This window comes from Uloborus diversus, chromosome 4 (assembly GCF_026930045.1).
Source record: "Uloborus diversus isolate 005 chromosome 4, Udiv.v.3.1, whole genome shotgun sequence".
In the NCBI taxonomy this organism is placed as follows: Eukaryota; Metazoa; Arthropoda; class Arachnida; order Araneae; family Uloboridae; genus Uloborus; species Uloborus diversus.
Genome location: NC_072734.1, coordinates 122,320,452 through 122,338,821, shown reverse-complemented (window position 1 = coordinate 122,338,821; position 18,370 = coordinate 122,320,452). Strand labels below are relative to the sequence as shown.

The 18,370-nt window shown below is 32.6% G+C and overlaps 2 protein-coding genes across 2 annotated transcripts in view; one reads left to right on the top strand and one right to left on the bottom strand.

Annotated features, from left to right (window-relative positions):
- The window catches only part of LOC129221299 (IQ and ubiquitin-like domain-containing protein), a 31,564-nt gene extending 27,524 nt beyond the window's left edge, over window positions 1–4,040 (bottom strand). The window contains exons 1-2 of the mRNA XM_054855759.1: window positions 3,962–4,040; window positions 3,623–3,875 (exon numbers count right to left, since the gene is read on the bottom strand). Coding sequence (XP_054711734.1) covers window positions 3,623–3,875; window positions 3,962–3,977 — 269 coding nt within the window. The 5' untranslated portion in view covers window positions 3,978–4,040. The remainder of the gene's footprint in view (window positions 1–3,622; window positions 3,876–3,961) is intronic.
- A 451-nt stretch (window positions 4,041–4,491) lies between these two features.
- The window catches only part of LOC129219727 (triadin-like), a 51,582-nt gene continuing 37,703 nt past the window's right edge, over window positions 4,492–18,370 (top strand). The window contains exons 1-4 of the mRNA XM_054854015.1: window positions 4,492–4,638; window positions 14,535–14,622; window positions 16,221–16,342; window positions 16,870–16,959. Coding sequence (XP_054709990.1) covers window positions 4,582–4,638; window positions 14,535–14,622; window positions 16,221–16,342; window positions 16,870–16,959 — 357 coding nt within the window. The 5' untranslated portion in view covers window positions 4,492–4,581. The remainder of the gene's footprint in view (window positions 4,639–14,534; window positions 14,623–16,220; window positions 16,343–16,869; window positions 16,960–18,370) is intronic.

Sequence of the window (18,370 nt, the reverse complement as noted above, 5' to 3'; positions counted from 1 at the left end):
GAAAAGTTTTGGAGAGCAAGTTGGCAACACTTTGAACCTTTAGCTTTCTCCTCCTGTTCGTTTGGCATTGCAATGTTGATTCTGGTTAGAGTAGGTTGTATTTAAAATGGCTGCGCCGATTCAGAATTCCGCCAAATGCGAAGTGCGCTCCGTCATACATTTTCTTCATGCAAAAGGTCAGCGACCAGTGGACATTCACAAAGAAATTGCTTCTGTTTATGGGGACATTATGAATCGACAAAATGTTACAAAATGGTGTTGTCATTTCTCTGAAGGTAGGACCAATGTTCATGAAGAACAAAGAACAGGTCGGCCATCTGTGATCTCTGATGCCCTTCTTCAGAGAACAGAGGAGGCAATTCATGTGAATAGACATCTCAAATTGAAAGAATTGCATCAGATCACACCGGAAGTGTCAATGACAGCTCTTTATGAACTTGTGACTGTCGAATTAGGGTACAATAAATTGTGTGCATGCTGGGTTCTGAAAATGTTAACGGATGAACACAAAAAGAAAAGGATGGGCTTTGCACTCGACTTTCTCACACGCTATGCAGAAGCAGGTGATGAAATCCTTGATAACATTGTGACAAGTGCCAAAACGTGGGTTTATCACCATACACCTGAATCCAAGCAACAATCAATGCAATGGCGCCTTTCGAATTCACCAATAACCAAGAAATTCAAAACTTTGATTTTAGCGATAAAAATCATGGTTTCTGTTTTTTGGGACAGACAAAGCATTCTTCTGGTCGAATTTATGCCTTCCGGACAATTACTGCTGCTGCATATTGCCAGCATTTAACATGTCTTTCAAAGGCAATTCAAAACAAACGTAGGGGAATGCCGACAAATGCAGTAAGCTTCATGACAACACTCGACCTCACATAGCGCTCCAAACCAAGCACTACTAAAACAGTTCAAATGAGAAGTATTAGACCATCCGCCATACAGCCCGGACCTTGCGCCCAGTGACTGCCATTTATTATGGGGTCATTGTTTTAAGTTATTTAAATCTCAGACTAACTTGGAAATTAGGAAAAATTACTAAAGTCAAACCCCATTAACACAAACTCATTTAATGTGAAATTTTGCATAGCGCAAGGTAAATGCCACTCCCCGTCAGATAAAGCTATAAATTAGTGTTAAATCAATCGCTTAACACAAAGAGGATTTAGACGAATTCCCGCATAAGACGAAGAAAATTTTTAAGGTCTTGAAGAAAAAAAGGAGAAGAAAAAATTAAAACAATTTCCTTTTGTATGAAATTACATTCGAAAGTTGAAAGATCAGAACTTGGACACAAGTGACATGGATGGCAGCAAGAAAAATTCTCTCCTTGTAGTAGGAAAATCGTGAAAATCTCGTTGCTTCACGAAAAAACAAACTTTAGCTGTAGACTATGCTTATAGTAAAAAAGCTTGGATGAACAATGAAATCTTTACCAAGTGGCTGATAAACCTAGATTTAAAATTTCATCTTGAAAAAAGAGAAATTTGTCTGATTCTGGACACCTGTTCTGCCCATGTAGAGGTTTAAGGTCTAAAAGCGATAAATTGTGTTTTTTTACCCGCCAACACTGCAGCGAATATTTAGTTTTTCGATCAGATGCTTGAAAATGCACTGTCCTAGCAAAATGGCCTGAATAGCCATTTCCTGTTTCGAATTATTTGTGTTTCTTACTTAAACTATAATTATAAATGCTTGTGTTTACATTTCTGTACATATAAACTTTGATTCCTATATTTTCTGAGTCACAAAAACAAAAATTGTCTGCTTACACAAAATCCAGTAAACGTGGAAATCAGTTAACGCGAAATTCGGTTAAGATGAAATATTTTGGCGTCCCTGTCCAGTTCGTGTTAACAAGGTTTGACTGCACTTTAGTAGAGTTATTGGCAGTGTGAACAGCTTACTGTTCACAGTGCCAATGCCCAGTTCATTGACCTTCACTGGAGACTAATGAATTGACTAGGAACAGCCCCTAAAGCAGAATACCACTAAATTTGCGACGTACATCGCAGAACAGATGCTTGAGCTGCAGAAATATTCTATTCAAATGTGAGAGGAAAACTCAAGACAAATTTCCTGCAGAAATTCTACAGATTTCTGGGAAATTTCTGCACAAAATCTGCAGAAACTACAGGGTTTCTGAAAATATCTTCCAACTCAAGATAGAATGTTGTACAAATTCTGCAGATTTCTTAAAATTAGGAAGAATCTAAAATTCACGGAAAATTATGATAATTCGGCAAAAATATTGAATTTGATAAATCACCTGCAGAAACTTTAGATTTACTTTGAACTTAAAAAAATCTGCAGAATTTCTGCAAAATTCCATCTTGAGTTGAAAGATAATTGTAGAAAATCGCCAGTTTCTGCAGATTTTCTGAAGAAATTTCATATTCTACCTCTGATTTTTCAGATTCTGATTTTCTAGCGTTTTTGGTTCCCCTTTTCCCGATCAATCTTCAACCCTACAACTTCCTCCATAAACGTATGTTTTGGAAACATGCCAACATTGAAACAGGTCCTTTACCAAAAATTGCGTGTCTTGTTTGAGATTTCAATCCTTCTGCATCCTCATTATATTTCAATTATTTAGAAATGTTTGAAGCTTTTTATTATATGCTACCCTAACTCGACTCATTTTATTCATTATTTTATATATATAGTAATTTATAACTTCATTTACAATATTTTAATTGCTCCTTCATGTCATAAAAAATTAACAAAAAAAATGTGGTTTTACCTACATTCGAATTTTTATAAAATTTTGTATCTCTGCCCTTTATATGCATTTTAGAAAACATATAAAACATTTTCGTGAAGTACTTGTAGAACAATTTTGGTCAAATGATTTTATGTTGCAGAACATTGTCAAGTATTCTGCTTTGGGGGGAACAGCCTATAGTCCATTTAGCGAGAGCTGATAATGGACCTAAACAAAGCAACGTGACAATTGGCGTTACCGCTGTCTGCTTGGCGCTGGGATCAGAGGCAATCAGATAAGCAAAATGTCCACGCTTTCAATGCGAACAGCATTGCTAATCGGGCGAGTAAGTCATGAAAGTAGTAACCCTCTTTGTTTACTTCCTCTATCAACTCTCGCTGAACTGAGTAAAGCTGGGTCAAGAGCCTGTTGCTGATCATCAAATTAGTATTACTATTAATAGATGCATCCTTTTTAAATGCTCTTAAAGCAGAAATACAATATTTTATTTAAATGAGTGGTCATTTAAATAACATATTGGAACAAAATCAATAGAATATACAAATGAAATCATATTTTATTAATTATTTAGATTTCAGATCATCATTTAGATTTGAGAAATGTGTTTGGTAAAACCCACCCCACCCCGAAACAAGCCTGATTATGGCCCTGCTGTAAATACAAGTTATTCTGGTATTAAATACCATTTCTAGCATTGGGAAAATTTGCAGAACTGAGACGCACACATGGCGTTTTTAAAACATAAAACCTATCTACCACTAAATATTATTGACATTGAAAAACGAAATTATTATTGCAAAGAATTTTACAACCATGCCATTTGATTGCCAACCAACCATTTAGTCTTAGTTACCAAAATATTTCTAATAATAAATTCTTAAAAATTACCGATTGAATCTTTCAACCAGGCCATATTTCCAAGCAGGGGGTCTAGTTTGTGATGCTTTATTACGGTAAATAGTTCCCGTTAACTTATGCCGGAATCCTGTCACATGAGTTCTTAAGGAGCAAGTAGAGGGGACATTTTCAACTTTGTTCTGCTGTTTAGTTGCAATTAAATCGTCTCCCATGTCATTCATGTCACAAAACTTGGCTGTTGAGTAAGAAATTTTCTCCAAATTATCAACTGCTTTTTTGTTTCCTAAAATAAAAAAGAAAGCTATAGCGTTGATTATAACAATTGTCAGATTGAAACGAAGTAATACTGTATGTTTCACGAATTAGTACCTCCTTTACTGCCCATGTAGTCATCCACAGTAATTTGTATCGATTCATATAAATGAGAGATGTAAAATTTTGCATGTTGATCTGCATATTATCAAACAAATCGGTTACTATAACAACGTTTTAGCATTTTCTTGATAGCGATTATACACACATTTTGTGTTAATAAATATTTATGATTAAAGCTTCAAATTCATTTCAATATACTTAATTAAATCTGGCAGGATATATAAAACTAAATTAAGAAGAAAATAATTTTAAAAATCTGAGTAACCACTTTTTTTTGCTTGATGGCGTTTGAGTAGGCTTACCGTTTAAGCGTTGGCACATGACGTAAAGTGCTGTTCACACTTTCGGGATGCCTGGTTTCGTTGGTTAGCTTATTCAAACACAAACTTAGCTTGTTTTCCGCGTTGACTCCGGAAGAGAAGTGAAGTAATTTACTACATCTCGCTTCTGCTCTCGTTCTCGTTTTATCTTCTTGTTTCAAGTTCTTATGATTTATGGTCCAGCTGTGACATTATTTTCGGAAGCCTTTAGCATCGCATGGTTTTGCTTTTTTAAATATTAGCATTATTTGCTATACATATTCTTGTAGGTAGAGTACTCAGAAATCGTAGCACATGATTAATTCGTTTTGGAATATTTGTAGTACTTGTCCGATGCCCAAAGAGGAGAAGGTCAGTTTTAAACGTTTTTCTCCATAATTAACTTTTCTTGTGCACAGATTAAAATACCTACTTACTTAAGTTTAAAAATTACAACTAAAATCGCTCCTCCCTGTAAGTTTTATGTAATAAAATACTTGGTTTTTATAATGATATATTTGAAGCATGTTTCTTGATTACTTTTTTTAGGTTGCCCATATTTTCAATTACAACTTAAAATGCATAGTTTTGTTTATTTTCGTGCATTTGATAACATCTCCTGCAGTTAACATTTGCGTATATTTAATTTTCAGAGTCGCATGCTTAGTGTTTTACTTTGGAACCTAAAAGACACTGTGCAGAAAATGTAGTGCTCTCTTTTTACTTTTTTGTATACATCTAATGTCGAAAAAAGTATTGGTTTCGTGAAAAGTTTCAATTTTTGACGGATTTGCTCGTTTTTAAGGTGCATTTCGAGAATTTTTGGAAAAAGTTTGTCTGAGTCTATATGCGTGTGACCGTTTTTTGTGGCTTCTCCAGAGAAAAAACTACCGTATGAAATCGAACGAAATATGTCACAGATATGTGCTTCCTTGTGAATTGGGATGTATTAATTTTTGGCGCCAATTCCTCCGATTGAGGTGAATCAATCGAACGTTATCTCTGTTATTCGTTCCTGCTATATCTCAGGAACTAAGTGGTGTTACCCAACAAAATTTGATCCATATGTCGGCCCCAGAGTGTGCAGGGGCTGATTCACTTTTGGTGTCAGTAGCTCAAACAGGGGTTGAGCAGTCGAACTTTTTTTTCTTGTTACTTGTAACTATTGTATCTCTACAATTAGTAAACGGATTCAAACAAAAATTGATCAACAGGTCAACCTTGGAGGTATAAGAGCTGATTCAATTTTAGCACAAATAGCTTGAAAAAGGGTGGTACTGTCGAACGTAATGTAACATTTTTGATGAAATTTAGAATAACTGAACCTACACGGAAACATGCTGATTCACTCGAAGGAAAACTGATTTTTGCCATCATTTGCTCGTGCATAATGCAACAATATAAACCGTGTTAAATTGCTTTCTGCTCAAAGAAAGCCTTTCAAGTGGTTTTCATTGTTGAAAAACTATCAGAAAAACCAACAATGATTAATAAATTTTACCCGTAGCCCCCTTCCTGCAAATTTGCCTATTTTTGTTGTTTTATTTTCTTTTACTTTTCAAGAAAAAAAAGTATGCATTCAATTCTTAACCTTACGAAATTAGTTGTTTGGAAGGCGGAAAAACTTTTTAGTTTAAGGTTTCTAAATTTAGGGCCAAGGAGATTTCATGTTAGAACTGACTGCTAATGATTCTTTTCAATAATTTCTCAAAATAATATTAATTAAAAAAATGTTGGAAAAATAGTCCTTTTTTACAAAAATAATTCTTTTATTCACAAAATGTGAACCTAAAAATGACTAGTATGTTGTGACCATCATGAAACTTTCTTCTTGGATCTAACTTATAATCGTTATATAAAAAATAGTTTTGACCTTGTCAAGTCATTAGTTTTCATAGTAATCACTGCTACAAAAAAACTCTGCTAAATGCTCAAGTCATTTCAAACCAAACTTTCCCACTAAGAAAAATGTGCATTTTTCATTTTTCAAATTTATGATTGAAAGCTAGATAATGATAAAAAAACATTCTTTACATTACTTGAGCCGCACTTTTTCTTCGTTTGTTAAGTCTTTTCTTGGAATAGTTGAAAGCTAGAGGAATACTTAAATTGTCCTTTCTGACCCAGAAAAGTTAATTTGCCCTTTTGAGTGCATTATGAAAAATGCTTAGTATTTTTTAATAAATTCTGTTATTTTATTCACTCGTTTATTTGTCCTCATATATTAATTAATAAAATAATTATTTATTAGTTTATTGTTTCATTATCTTTTCATTTATTAATTTATCCTTTTATTTGCGCATTATTTTGTTTCAAAATATTTTTCCTAATCCAGAAGAAAATATTTCATTCGAAAAATATTTTATTTTTCACTTTACCCCATGAAAAAAAAGTTAAAAATTTTCCACTTTTTTTTGAAGGCAGAAGTTTATTACCAAAAATAAAGAATAATATTTCAAATGCTTATGCGTTTTACTTTAAATACAATGTTCTTTCGTTAGGTATATACTGTAATTTTCAAATCAAAATTCCAATTTTTTGTTTTGAAAAAGCTCAGTCATTAACTATTTCACTTTGCGCCACATTCATCTATTATACTTTATTGTACATTTTATGCAGGAGTTGTATATTTAATAGAAAGAAAAATCGGATATCTTGCATATTTATAGTTCCATTTTTGCAATAATAATTTGAAATGATTATTTAAGTAAATCTATCTCTTTAACTTTACAAATTCGATAAAGATAAACGGGGGTCGAGAAAACCAGGTTCTACTCTGCATTGTTAATAAAACTTAAAACCTAATCTTCTGGTAATTTGATACCCCCCCCCCCACACACCGCTCTACACCTGTCATTGTAACCATTAAACAGAAAGGAATTATTTGACACTGTTGAGTTTTCCTGATGTTGCAGTAATGAAAAACGTTGAAACCAAACCCACTCCCTTCATGAAATCCTGTACACGAGCCTGCAAAGAACAAAAATTGAAATTTTTTTTTAAAGACTTACTTAGATTAATTACAAATAGTTAATAATTTACATAAAATTTAACAAATAGAAGGTGGCAGCGAATAAAAATTTTAAACATTGAGATTTTTCCGATTTGTTCTCTCTCTGAAATGTAATTTCATTCTCCTTTTTAGCATTTTATTTTCTTGTCAGTCCATGTGTTTATTATGATTATTACTATTTCACTTTTTCTTTTTCTGTATTACAAAAAAAAAAAATAATTTTGCTTGCATTATAAATTTTCTCTTTGTTTATATTTTGAAATTTAAGTATTTTCCTCTTTTTCTAATCCTATTTCAATTTTTTAAATTTCTGTATGTGTTCATTGCAATTTTATATTACAGTAAGCCCTCATTTTACACGAGAGTTACGTTTATCAGAAAGGCCGCGTAAATTAAGACTTAATATTAGTATTAAAATAGGCGTTCGGTTCCATATTAAAAAAATACTTCATTCTGTAATGACAACCTAATTGTATAATAAGTTTAATGTGTACTTATATCGATTTCTATGCACAACATGCATAAAGAAAACAAATTAATTTAGTGTTTATGAAAAGGAGCTGGCTGTGATGGTTTTTTGGCAGTAAAAAATTTTTCTCTGTAGTTCTTTACAGAGTAATAACGCATCCGTGATAATTTCCATGATTGAATCTTCCTTCACTAACAAATCAGAAAGATAATTTTTATTGTCAAGGAATTGCTCTAAATTTTCAATTTTAACGTTTTTGGTTCTGTGTCATCGATGTCGGTATCCTCGTTGCTTTTGTCCTCCTTTGTCACGCCTAAAACTTCTTCTTCCAGTAAGTTCTGAACAGTGTGAGTTTAGTAACTTTACTTCTGGAAAGAGTTCTTTAATCAATCGCAGAAAATGTCTCCAGTGGCACAAGCTTGATTATTAGCAAGCTAAAATACAGTTTATTACGTTTAATATGAAATCTTTTGGAGTTTGGATTTTGAAACAGGGGAAAATTCTCTCTGTTTGCATTGCCGCAACTGCGTAAAACCAAAACTCATCTGCATAAAGTAAAATAAAGAAGGTAAATCTCAACCCGCATATAATCGAAACCGTGTAAAATAAACCTGCGTAAAACGAGGGTCTACTGTATATATTTATTTTTATGTTTTGACGAGAATTTATATTTTTGAAATTATTATTTATTTATTTTTATATGCATGATGTTTGAGCATGTACTTATGTTATTTAACGTATTTCAGCACTTTATGATTTCTGCTGTAGTAAATTGAAGGAAGACGTAAATTATTTCTTTCCACCTGCTTGCTCATTTTTATTTTCTCACCGTTTTTACTGAACCCAAGAGCGTAGTATTTTTTCTCTCCATTCTTTGGTTTTAAATTTTATTTGTTTATGTTAAGGTAAGTGCAACCTTGAACATATTTGAATTTTCATTATGTACAATATGTATTGATTTATGTGTGGATTTTTTTTTTTTTTTTTTGAAAAATATCCTTAAATTTGCTATCAAGTTATATAAGGTTGATAAAACACACACATTTACCCTGAAAATACGAAGTTTTGTTGTAGATCATAAAAATTTTAAAATATATTTTAAATTCATCATATAACTTGAAGTTATCTTTTAAATTCAGGTTTTCTAATTCAGTTTTTGAGTTATTTTTATAGTTGTATTTAAATTGTATTTTTGAAGTTATATTTTTTTCTTATTAGAAGTTTATATTTTGATACATTACGATATTTATTTTGAATAGAGTTGAATTCAACAAATAAAATATTTGCTGTTTTATGTGAAAAGGACGATTCTCTTTTAAAAATGAAAAAAAAAAAATTCCACTAAATCTGAAAAAACATATACATATATATATATATATATATATATATATATATATATATATATATTAAAATTTCAGTTTGAGAGATTTCTTATTTCATTAGAGTTTTGAAACTCTTCTTTTAGCAGCCTTGAGTCTGACTTGCTTGGCACTTGCTGTTAGAGCATCACTTGCAAGTATTAAAAGTTTTTTTTTTCTTTTTCTCTTCAATCGAAAACCAGCTGTCATGAAAAAAAATTAAAAAGCAAATAAATACCTTTGTACCGAGAAGTAACAGAAAATATCCGATATTATATAGCACAACAATTTAACGTGAAGATTCTTATTCAGTTGTACCGAACTTATGGCCCAATGTTAGAAATAAGTAGTCATTGATGGCAATTCTGTCATACCTTTCTTTTTACACCTTAACTCATTGTGATTGAGACCTTCAATTGACATTAAGAATAAATTTGTAAAAGTAATTTTTAGATGCAGTATAACTTCAAGTTAACGGTACCTGATTTTACGATTTTCTCCGTTTAATGTATTTCACTGGTCCATATTTGACTGCATTGAACGTTTATGTTCCTCAATTTAACAATATCCTTGATTTAACGATAACTTTTTCCAACCTCTTGACAATCTTTAAATCGGGATTATGGTGGACTATGAGTTTCGTCTTTGTATAAAATCATTTTCTTCTGCATATTTTTGATTTTTTAAAATATGCTACCAGCAGTCTATAGCGTTTTTACATTATTAAGATAATGTATATATTGATATGTATGTATTTGATTCATTAAAAGTGACTTCTAGCTTGCTCATTTTGACTGTTGGTCCATCGTTATGCTCAATGTTGTGAATCAGAACCTATTTTCTATAAAATTATGCAACAACAGATCACCTTCACTTGGTGTTAAGAATGACTGTTGCAAATTAGGACCCAAATAGTCAGAAATTTATTTCCAAAAAAACAGACTGACACTTTATGCTAATAAAATAGGCGTCCTGTATTAATGAATAATATTCTTTCCTTTTCTGTCTTTTCTCATGTTATCCTAGAAAAAACAGATATGAGGCAGTGAGAAGCAAAGGGATCTATATGGGCAGTTCTCAAAAGGTGGGAACAAAAAAGTTAACTTTGAGCAATTTCAAAAATTTTCAAATTTGACATCAATTTTGCTTTTATTCTATAGTATGCATACCTAGAACACAATATATGAACATGAAAAGACAGCAGGTATTTGTAAAAATTGTTAATTAGCAAATTAAATCAGCAGTCTGTAGGTAACAGATTTTGGACATTGTTGTCCTGTAGGTAACGGATTTTGGACATCATCTTAATGTAAGTTTCACCATTTTTGACAACTTTTAATCTGATTTTTAACTTTTCCAATGAAAATTTTATTTACTACTTTTTGAATTTTGCAATTTAATAATAAAGAGGATATTAATCAAGTACTTGAATGGCTATACATACTGCTCTTTACATATAATGATAAATAAAGTTAAATATAAGTTTTGGAATGATTTTGAAAAAGTTGATGAAAGGTAAAAAAAAGTTTCAAATTAAAAATAATACAAATGTAAAAAGTGACATCAGTTTTATAAATGAATATTTTTGTTAATGTCATAAAAATTAAAACGATGTCGAAAAATAATTATTGAAAAAAGAAATTCGTATTTCTATTTGGAGATCGTTAAATTATGTTTCGAAAAGAAAGAGAAATTTTTTTTTTTCTAAAATAATAAAAGCGGGGGGAAAAAACTGCTAGCGCAGGTGATAAAGTCGCCAAAACTGGCGCAGCAGACGAAAAACTACATTTGTCAAACTGGATTTTCCCTCTGGTAACCTTCAGCTTATCGTACACTGTGTTGTCGCCAACGGAGTTTGCTTGGCGATTTTAGCGCAAAATGGCTTTCGTTCGATCATAACCAGCCATGTTTATACTGTAATTTATGTATTGTTCAATGTGTAACTTATTAATCATGCAAAATACCAATGAATTAAAGAAGATAACATTATAATAACCTTTTTTATTGAGGTTAGAAGACAGTGGATGATAAAAAATTATGAATAAACGGACAGAATTATCGGCGTCAAGATCGTAACGCCATTTGGACATCTCACATGTATGTTTAAGAAAAGTTATTTTTCTTCTAAGATACTGCATAAAAGCTTAAGAAAACACTTTTAAACAATTAAAAATTGATTCTCAGGATCGATAAATGCCTTTAAAACGAAAACATCATATACTTAGTTCTCAAATAATAGCATTGTAAAGATCGTAACTTTTGGACATACATCAAATTTCAAACTTACTTTTTTCTAAAATCGTTTACAAAGTAAATAATCTGTTTTTACTTTTGTTATTTGTGTAAAATATTAACAAAAAATTATTCAGTGTAAGATTCATACCTTTAATTTTTTTTTGAAATGTATGGAAATAATTAAAAAAAATTTTTTTTTAATGGTACATTTGCTCAGTTAACGTTTTGGTATGTCCAAAATTGTGCCTTTTAGCAAAGAAAATATTTTTTTTAAGGGCATTTGAAGAGCAATTTTTCCATAATTTATGTCAATTCTTGTCTCTATACAGTATTATAATTTAACTCAAAAATTTTTGAGTTAATTAAAATGAAAGTTATTTGGTGTTGAAGCTTCAAAGTTGAGGTCTGTGTTTGCTCCCACCTTTTGAGAACTGCCCATATATAAGTGGCAAAATTAAAAATTTGGATATAACCAGTACTCATGGTAGGTGAACCTTTCTTCTGTCTTGGGGCAAGAAATGGAATTAATAGCCCTGGTAGTTGCTGCTATACAGCATGATTTAGAAAAAAATTTCAATGAATGCCTACCTAGGATGTTATCTTCAAATGCATTTTACTCAAAACTTGAAAATGTCCACTTACATCCCTTTGCTTTTCCCTGCCTCAAATATACTTTTTAAATTTGTATGTACCCTGATCCCCAAGATTTATTTTAGTATGAGGTGCTGCTCTTGGGTAATAATTGGTTGGGCATCACCATTCTTTGTGTTTAGTAAAATCTCGGAAAAGTACTTAAATCTTTTTAAACTAAAAAGTAAAAAACGATGGCATGTGTTTCTGTTTCTAGACTATTTCTTAAGTTACTTTCTCTGTCATAATGGCTGCTGGTTCCATTTTTAATTTTTGCTAAACACAATGAAAAATATTAGAAGTTATATAATTAACAAAATATTTCAAAAAGGAATCATAGGTTAGTTCTTGATTGCTTGGAACTTTTCAATTGATTCAGGTTTCCGAAGCTTTCTTTGACTCAGTCACGGCATTAGTTTAAAGTGTTTTTTAAACGTTTTTTGCACTAAATACCTGTTTAAATTTGTTGTTAAATTTGAGTAAACAACCATTTAGAGCAGAATAACGGTGAATATTATAAGCTATGCTTCCTTTCTGCACTTACACTGGTGTGCAAAAATTAAGGACGAAGTCGAAAAATTAGCATATTAGCTGAACGAAGAGGCAGAGCGGACAGAAAAACCAATCAGGAGATTATGTACGGTAGCACATGCGCAGATATGCAGGCAGACGTAATGGGGGAGTGTCTGAGTAGTATAGAGCATGTTGTCGGTGTAAGATCAGTATTCCTGGCAAAGAGATTGCACGCTGTATAGCAGTTAAAATCACACAGAGTTGCTGCCTCAGCGAGAAATGGCGAATAATCAGTCTGTTAGACGACATCTGGATTCTTTTACCCGAGGTGGAATCATTGGGAAGTTGGAGGAATGCCTCAGTGTGACAAGTGTGGCAACAGAGTACGGAATTGCTCACAGCATCGTTTCACGACTTTGGAGACAATTTCAAACTACAGGAACAGCTATCCGGGGGTTCAGTAGTGATCGTCCACGAGGAACCACACCCGCAGATGACCAGTATATTGTCTTACAGGCCAGAAGAAACAGGCGGGAGAAATCGCTAGACACACGACACAGGCGACTGGACGACCGATATCGCGTTTTACCGTGGCCAGAAGACTGCACGGTGGTGGTCTGTTTGCACGACGCCCTATACAGTGTGTACCTCTAACGCCTGCCCATCGGAGAAGGCGTTCTCTGTGGTGCCGGGAACATCGGAATTGGAGAGACAATGAATGGGGACGAGTACTCTTTACAGATGAGAGCAGATTCAGTCTGAGTAGCGATTCTCATCGCATACTCATCTGGAGAGAGCGAGGAAGCTGCAATCATTCCTCGAACATCATTGAAAGGGACAGGTATGAAGGTTGCGGTGTTCTCGTTTTGGAGGCATCATGCTTGGTAGTCGTACAGACCTTCACATCTTCGACGCAGGTTCAGTCAGCGGGACCCGTTATTGTAACAAGATTCTTCTTCCATATGTGCGTCTTTTTAGAGGCGCTATGGGTCCGCAGTTCCTTTTCATGGACGACAATGCACCATGTCATCGCACAGTAGCTGCCGAACAGCTCTTAGAGAGTGAGGATATTGAACGTATGGATTGGCTGGCTCCGGATCTCAATCCCATCGAGCATGTATGGGATTTTCTAGGCAGACGCTTGGCAGCTCGTACCTTAGTACCAGTAACAATTCGGGAGCTTCGATTGGCGCTGCAAGACGAATGGGCAGCAATGCCTCAACAACTCATTGACACCCTCATTCTCACATGGGTAGACGCTGTGAAACCTGCCTAGCAGTCGGGGAAGATCATATCCCCTACTAAAAACCGGATGTTTCTTGCTGGACACCCATCACAGGGATGTTTCGGCCTTCAGTCGCATTGCGCTCCATGCTACTTTTTCAATAAAGCTTCTTTTTATCCCTCTGATTCCTCTTTTAGTAAGTGTTGCTTACATTACACATGTCCTTACGTATTGGGGATCTTACGGTATTAAATGTGTTGATTTGGAAAGCTTTTGTACAAAGTTATATTGAAAAAACCGTCTCGTCCTTAATTTTTGCACACCAGTGTATATTTTACAACAAAAGTGAATTTTTTTATGAAATAAGGAGTGGTAAGGGATAAATATGTTTTAACCTTCAAAAAAGTTTCATTGCATCATTAAAAATTTGAGAGAAGAAATAGGGGTATACAACTTTGTATGAATAGCTTTTAGTATGCCCTCTATATTTCTTCTTCTTCTTAATTTTTAATTATTCATTCAACTTGAAGATATTAAGATCAACTGCAATTTTTGAGTATTGTAATCAAGAAATGATCTAGTTATTTTATTTTATGCTTCTTAGTGTGAGCCAGGTTTATAGAAGTCGTCTTTAGATTTAAAAACATTTTTATCTCCATGATCAAACCTTATCACAAGCATCTAATAAAGTACAATATTTATTTCAGGTTGACTTAATTTAGTTGAAATGTCTGAAATAAATTGTTTTGTGTCTAGCTGGGCCCAGAGCCTGTTGCTGGTCGTCACTTTTGTATTTGTAAAATATTGACTCTTTTTCTATTTTAGTTGAATTCTGAGTATAAACGGAATTATGTGTGGCATCCGCAATACAAACCTCTGGCTCAAGATGTTGTCAGCTGTGCTCCTCAATCAAGTGTGTTATATTTGTTTGAAATTAGAATAAACTGTTTGACAAGATAACAAGCATTTATCCAGAGGTCCCCCCCTCCCAAGAGCAAGGGTGCACCCTTCTCAATATTGCTAAGTCTCTCCTCCAGAGTTAGAGCCCCCCCCCCTCTTAAAAAAAGAAAAATACCAGCTCGAAACAACCCTTCCTAAAAATTTCAATGGCACAGTCTGCGTCATGGCCCCCCTAGGTTGGCACCCCTGCATTTATCATAATTGATTTCCATTCTTTTTTTTTATTTTAAGTTTTTAAAGTGTTGTTATATTTTGTCTATCACTAATAATTAAGTAAATGTCCATGTTCATCCAAATTTAACTACCATGGTCCAAAACAGGATATTCTAATAAAAAAATAAAAGAATTAAATTAGAAAATTCATTTGGTTTCCGAGTTCCATATAATAAATTCCATGTAATTGCAGCAAAGTTCCTGTTAATGCCTAGTTAAGCCCCCCCCCCTCAAAAAAAAAAGGTTTAGTGAGAAAACCGACTGAACTATAAAGTTTTACTTCTCTGAAAACTGGATTGGAGCTTCGAGTTTTATTTTCATGTGTTTAGGTGGATCAAAACGGGGTGCTTACTCAACCTGGGAAACTTGGAAAATTTTTCAGTTGTAATATTTTTTCAAATCTTTAAGTGTTCTGTAAAATTGGAATTATGTGCAAAAGCATTTGGGAAGTCCTTGTTCTTCATATTCCAATGAGATAAGCTAAACATTTGATGTAGTTGCTGTGGCAAAGCATGTGTCGCAAAAAGCTCCTCCTGCAAAAAGATGGGATGGTGCCCAAAAGTGGTGAAAAATATCCCGAGGGGCCAAAATGCATATTTGCTACTTTGTGCCTAAGTGGTAAAAAGTGGATATACTTTCCTTACAGGGATCTAACTTACTAAACGTTCTGCTGTCTGGAAAACACCAGATACACCAGTGAAGGGAAAACCAGTTGCTTGTATGGCTCTGTCAGGAACATTCCCACCTTTTTTATGTAATCATTTTAATACTAGAAAATCATCCGCAAGGCATCCCGTTTCTTCATTTTCCTAAAATGACAGTCTTACCAGTAAAACAGTTAAGTTACCGGATCCAGTTCATCCCTGTCAAAATAAAGCATTTCCCTGCATGTCGATTATCAAATTATCACGCTGTGGTGAGAGTTTCATTGTTGATGACATCAGCATCGCTCGATCATTGGCTATTATATATATATATATGAGGATGGAACATTTTTATGAGACTAATTTGCTTTTAACCAAATTTTCATCAAAATACTTAAGCTTTGATTCTTACAAACTGTTGTAGTGAAGTTTCTTACAAACTGTTGTTGCTTTAGTAAAATTGTAAAATTAAAGATTTATTTTAATGTAAAATTTATTCACTTAAAAACTCTTCGAATAAGAATTTTTATTTGAAACTTGTGTGAAATTTTTTTTTTATAAGTTTCAATTTTTATCATTTTGATAGCAATTTGTGCTTATCTATATTGTTAGTGTAAAGCATTTTAGCATTTTTTTATAAAAAAATCCTTAACTTTCTTTATATATATATTAATATAATGCAATTTGATTTCAGTTGTCAAAGAGATTGGTATTCAGAGAAGAAAACAATATCCAGAACTTGCTTATCGAAATAATGAGGTGATACGACATGATCTGAGTCATCACAGTAAAGATGCAGCTGATCTAAGAGCTAGGGTGAGGAATTTAATGCCCTTTTAAAAAAAAATTTTAAAACTTTTTTTTTCATCTTTAAAGAAAAAAGTAAATATTTGATTTTGAACTGAATGAGACTTAAACTGCGAAGGAAAAGAAAAAGCAATTTTAAAATTCATAGTATAAATTAGCTTATCGCCACAGTTAAGATATTGGCTAGAAAAGGAACAGTACAGAAAAAAATTCACTATGTGAAAATGGTCCAGGCTAACTGCATATCTCAGAAATATAATGCAAAATTAGATTTTATGGTCTTAATGCACCATTGGATTAAGAATCATTGCAGGTACTATGTGTAAGTTTTTGTCAATTATTTCAAATGAGATATTAAGGGAACTTAATTTCTCACATCATACTTAATTTAATCACTTATCATTCTTAATTTTGAATTTTTTATATTTATTTGTTTTATTTTTTAAAGTAGACTAAAAGTTACTTTTGCTGAGATGTGTTATGATGTAGTACTAATGGTGAATTATTTTGAGAAAATATTTTTGTTTATTTGATAGAGTGAAGAACGTGATATGGGCCTAGCTTCTAAATCAGGACCGAGAAGCCGGTCAGCTGAACCTGGGAGCAGCCATTATCATCAAAAATCGGTTAGTTTGAACTTTTTTCATCTCAATTGAATGCAAAATATGCAAGTATAAAATTTCATAATTGCAATTTGAAATGTGAACATTTAGTAAAAAGGTTGAAATTTATACAATTGAAATTTATACAATTGAAATTTTTAAAGTAGTTAAATAATACTGTTTAGCTTTTATTGTGAAACCTCCAATGGCATCAAATTTTGATGTATGAGTTTTTTCTTTTTTTGAGGGAAAGAGAGGTTATTAGTGAAGTATACTATGGCACCTTGCGACACTCTTCGCAACTTTTTTGTGTCAATAGTTAAAACTATTTTAATGTTAGGAGTTACTAAAAATCACATCCATAGTTCAATGGTTTTATGAATTATAAAGTTCTAGCCCCATTTGTTACTTGATCCCTAAACAAAGTTTAATTATTGCCAGTGAAGCAGAGATAGCAGCTGGATCTGCAAGTGGAATAAGGACAAAAACTACTAACTCTGTTCCTTTTTTTTAACCGTGAAGTTTGATCATATTATAAAGATGTAGTAAGTGCATGGAAAACACAGTTTGCAGATGGACTCTTTGTTCTTAAAAGTTTGAATATTGACTTAATCTCAGCACATCACCGCCATTTTTTGACTAAGTTCAATACAAACTTTTGGCTACATTATTGCAGTTGTAGCTTTTTGAGGGGCTTTTATGTCCACGTTGGCAATCATACCAGACATGCCTGAACTATGCTGAAAAATGGTCAGCCTTTTAAGTGTCTTTAAATAGAATGAAACCAATATTAATGTGACTGCTTTTGCGTTTAGTATTTGTTTTTTCCTAAAAACAAAAATATAGATAAAAGCTTCCAGAACTTGTGTTACTAAACTTTTTTATTTAATAAGAATTAAGTATAAAAAAATTTTTAAAAGCTGATAGTGTCAGAGATCAGCAAGTATCAGTTGTTTATATTCAGTTGATTTTGAGAAACTTGACTTGAACTGAAAAACTCTTCATGTTTGATTATATACTTTTATAATGATCAAAAAAAAGTTTTCAAAAATCAAAAGAAGTACTTTAAACCCTGCTATAATGCAGTATTTTCTATGCTGTATTATAGCAGGGTCTAAGTATTAAGGGCTAAAATTCAAGGTTGGACAGTGGGATTTCCACTCTAATTTTTGAGCTCTCTTCCCTAAAAATTGTTTGTGTCAAAGATTCATTTTATTTTTTATTTAATGATTTAAGTTGCTAATACAAACAAGAAAGCCTTTTTTCACATCAATGCTGTGTATTGATGAAAGCATGTTGTAAAATTTTTACTTGTGTGCTAAGTTACTTTTTTATTTTCTCTATTATTAAAAAAAAATAATGTCAAATAAATTAAAAGTAAGTCTGTGGTGTGCCTGCATTTAGAAGACCCCATAGCACTTACAGCCTTGAAATT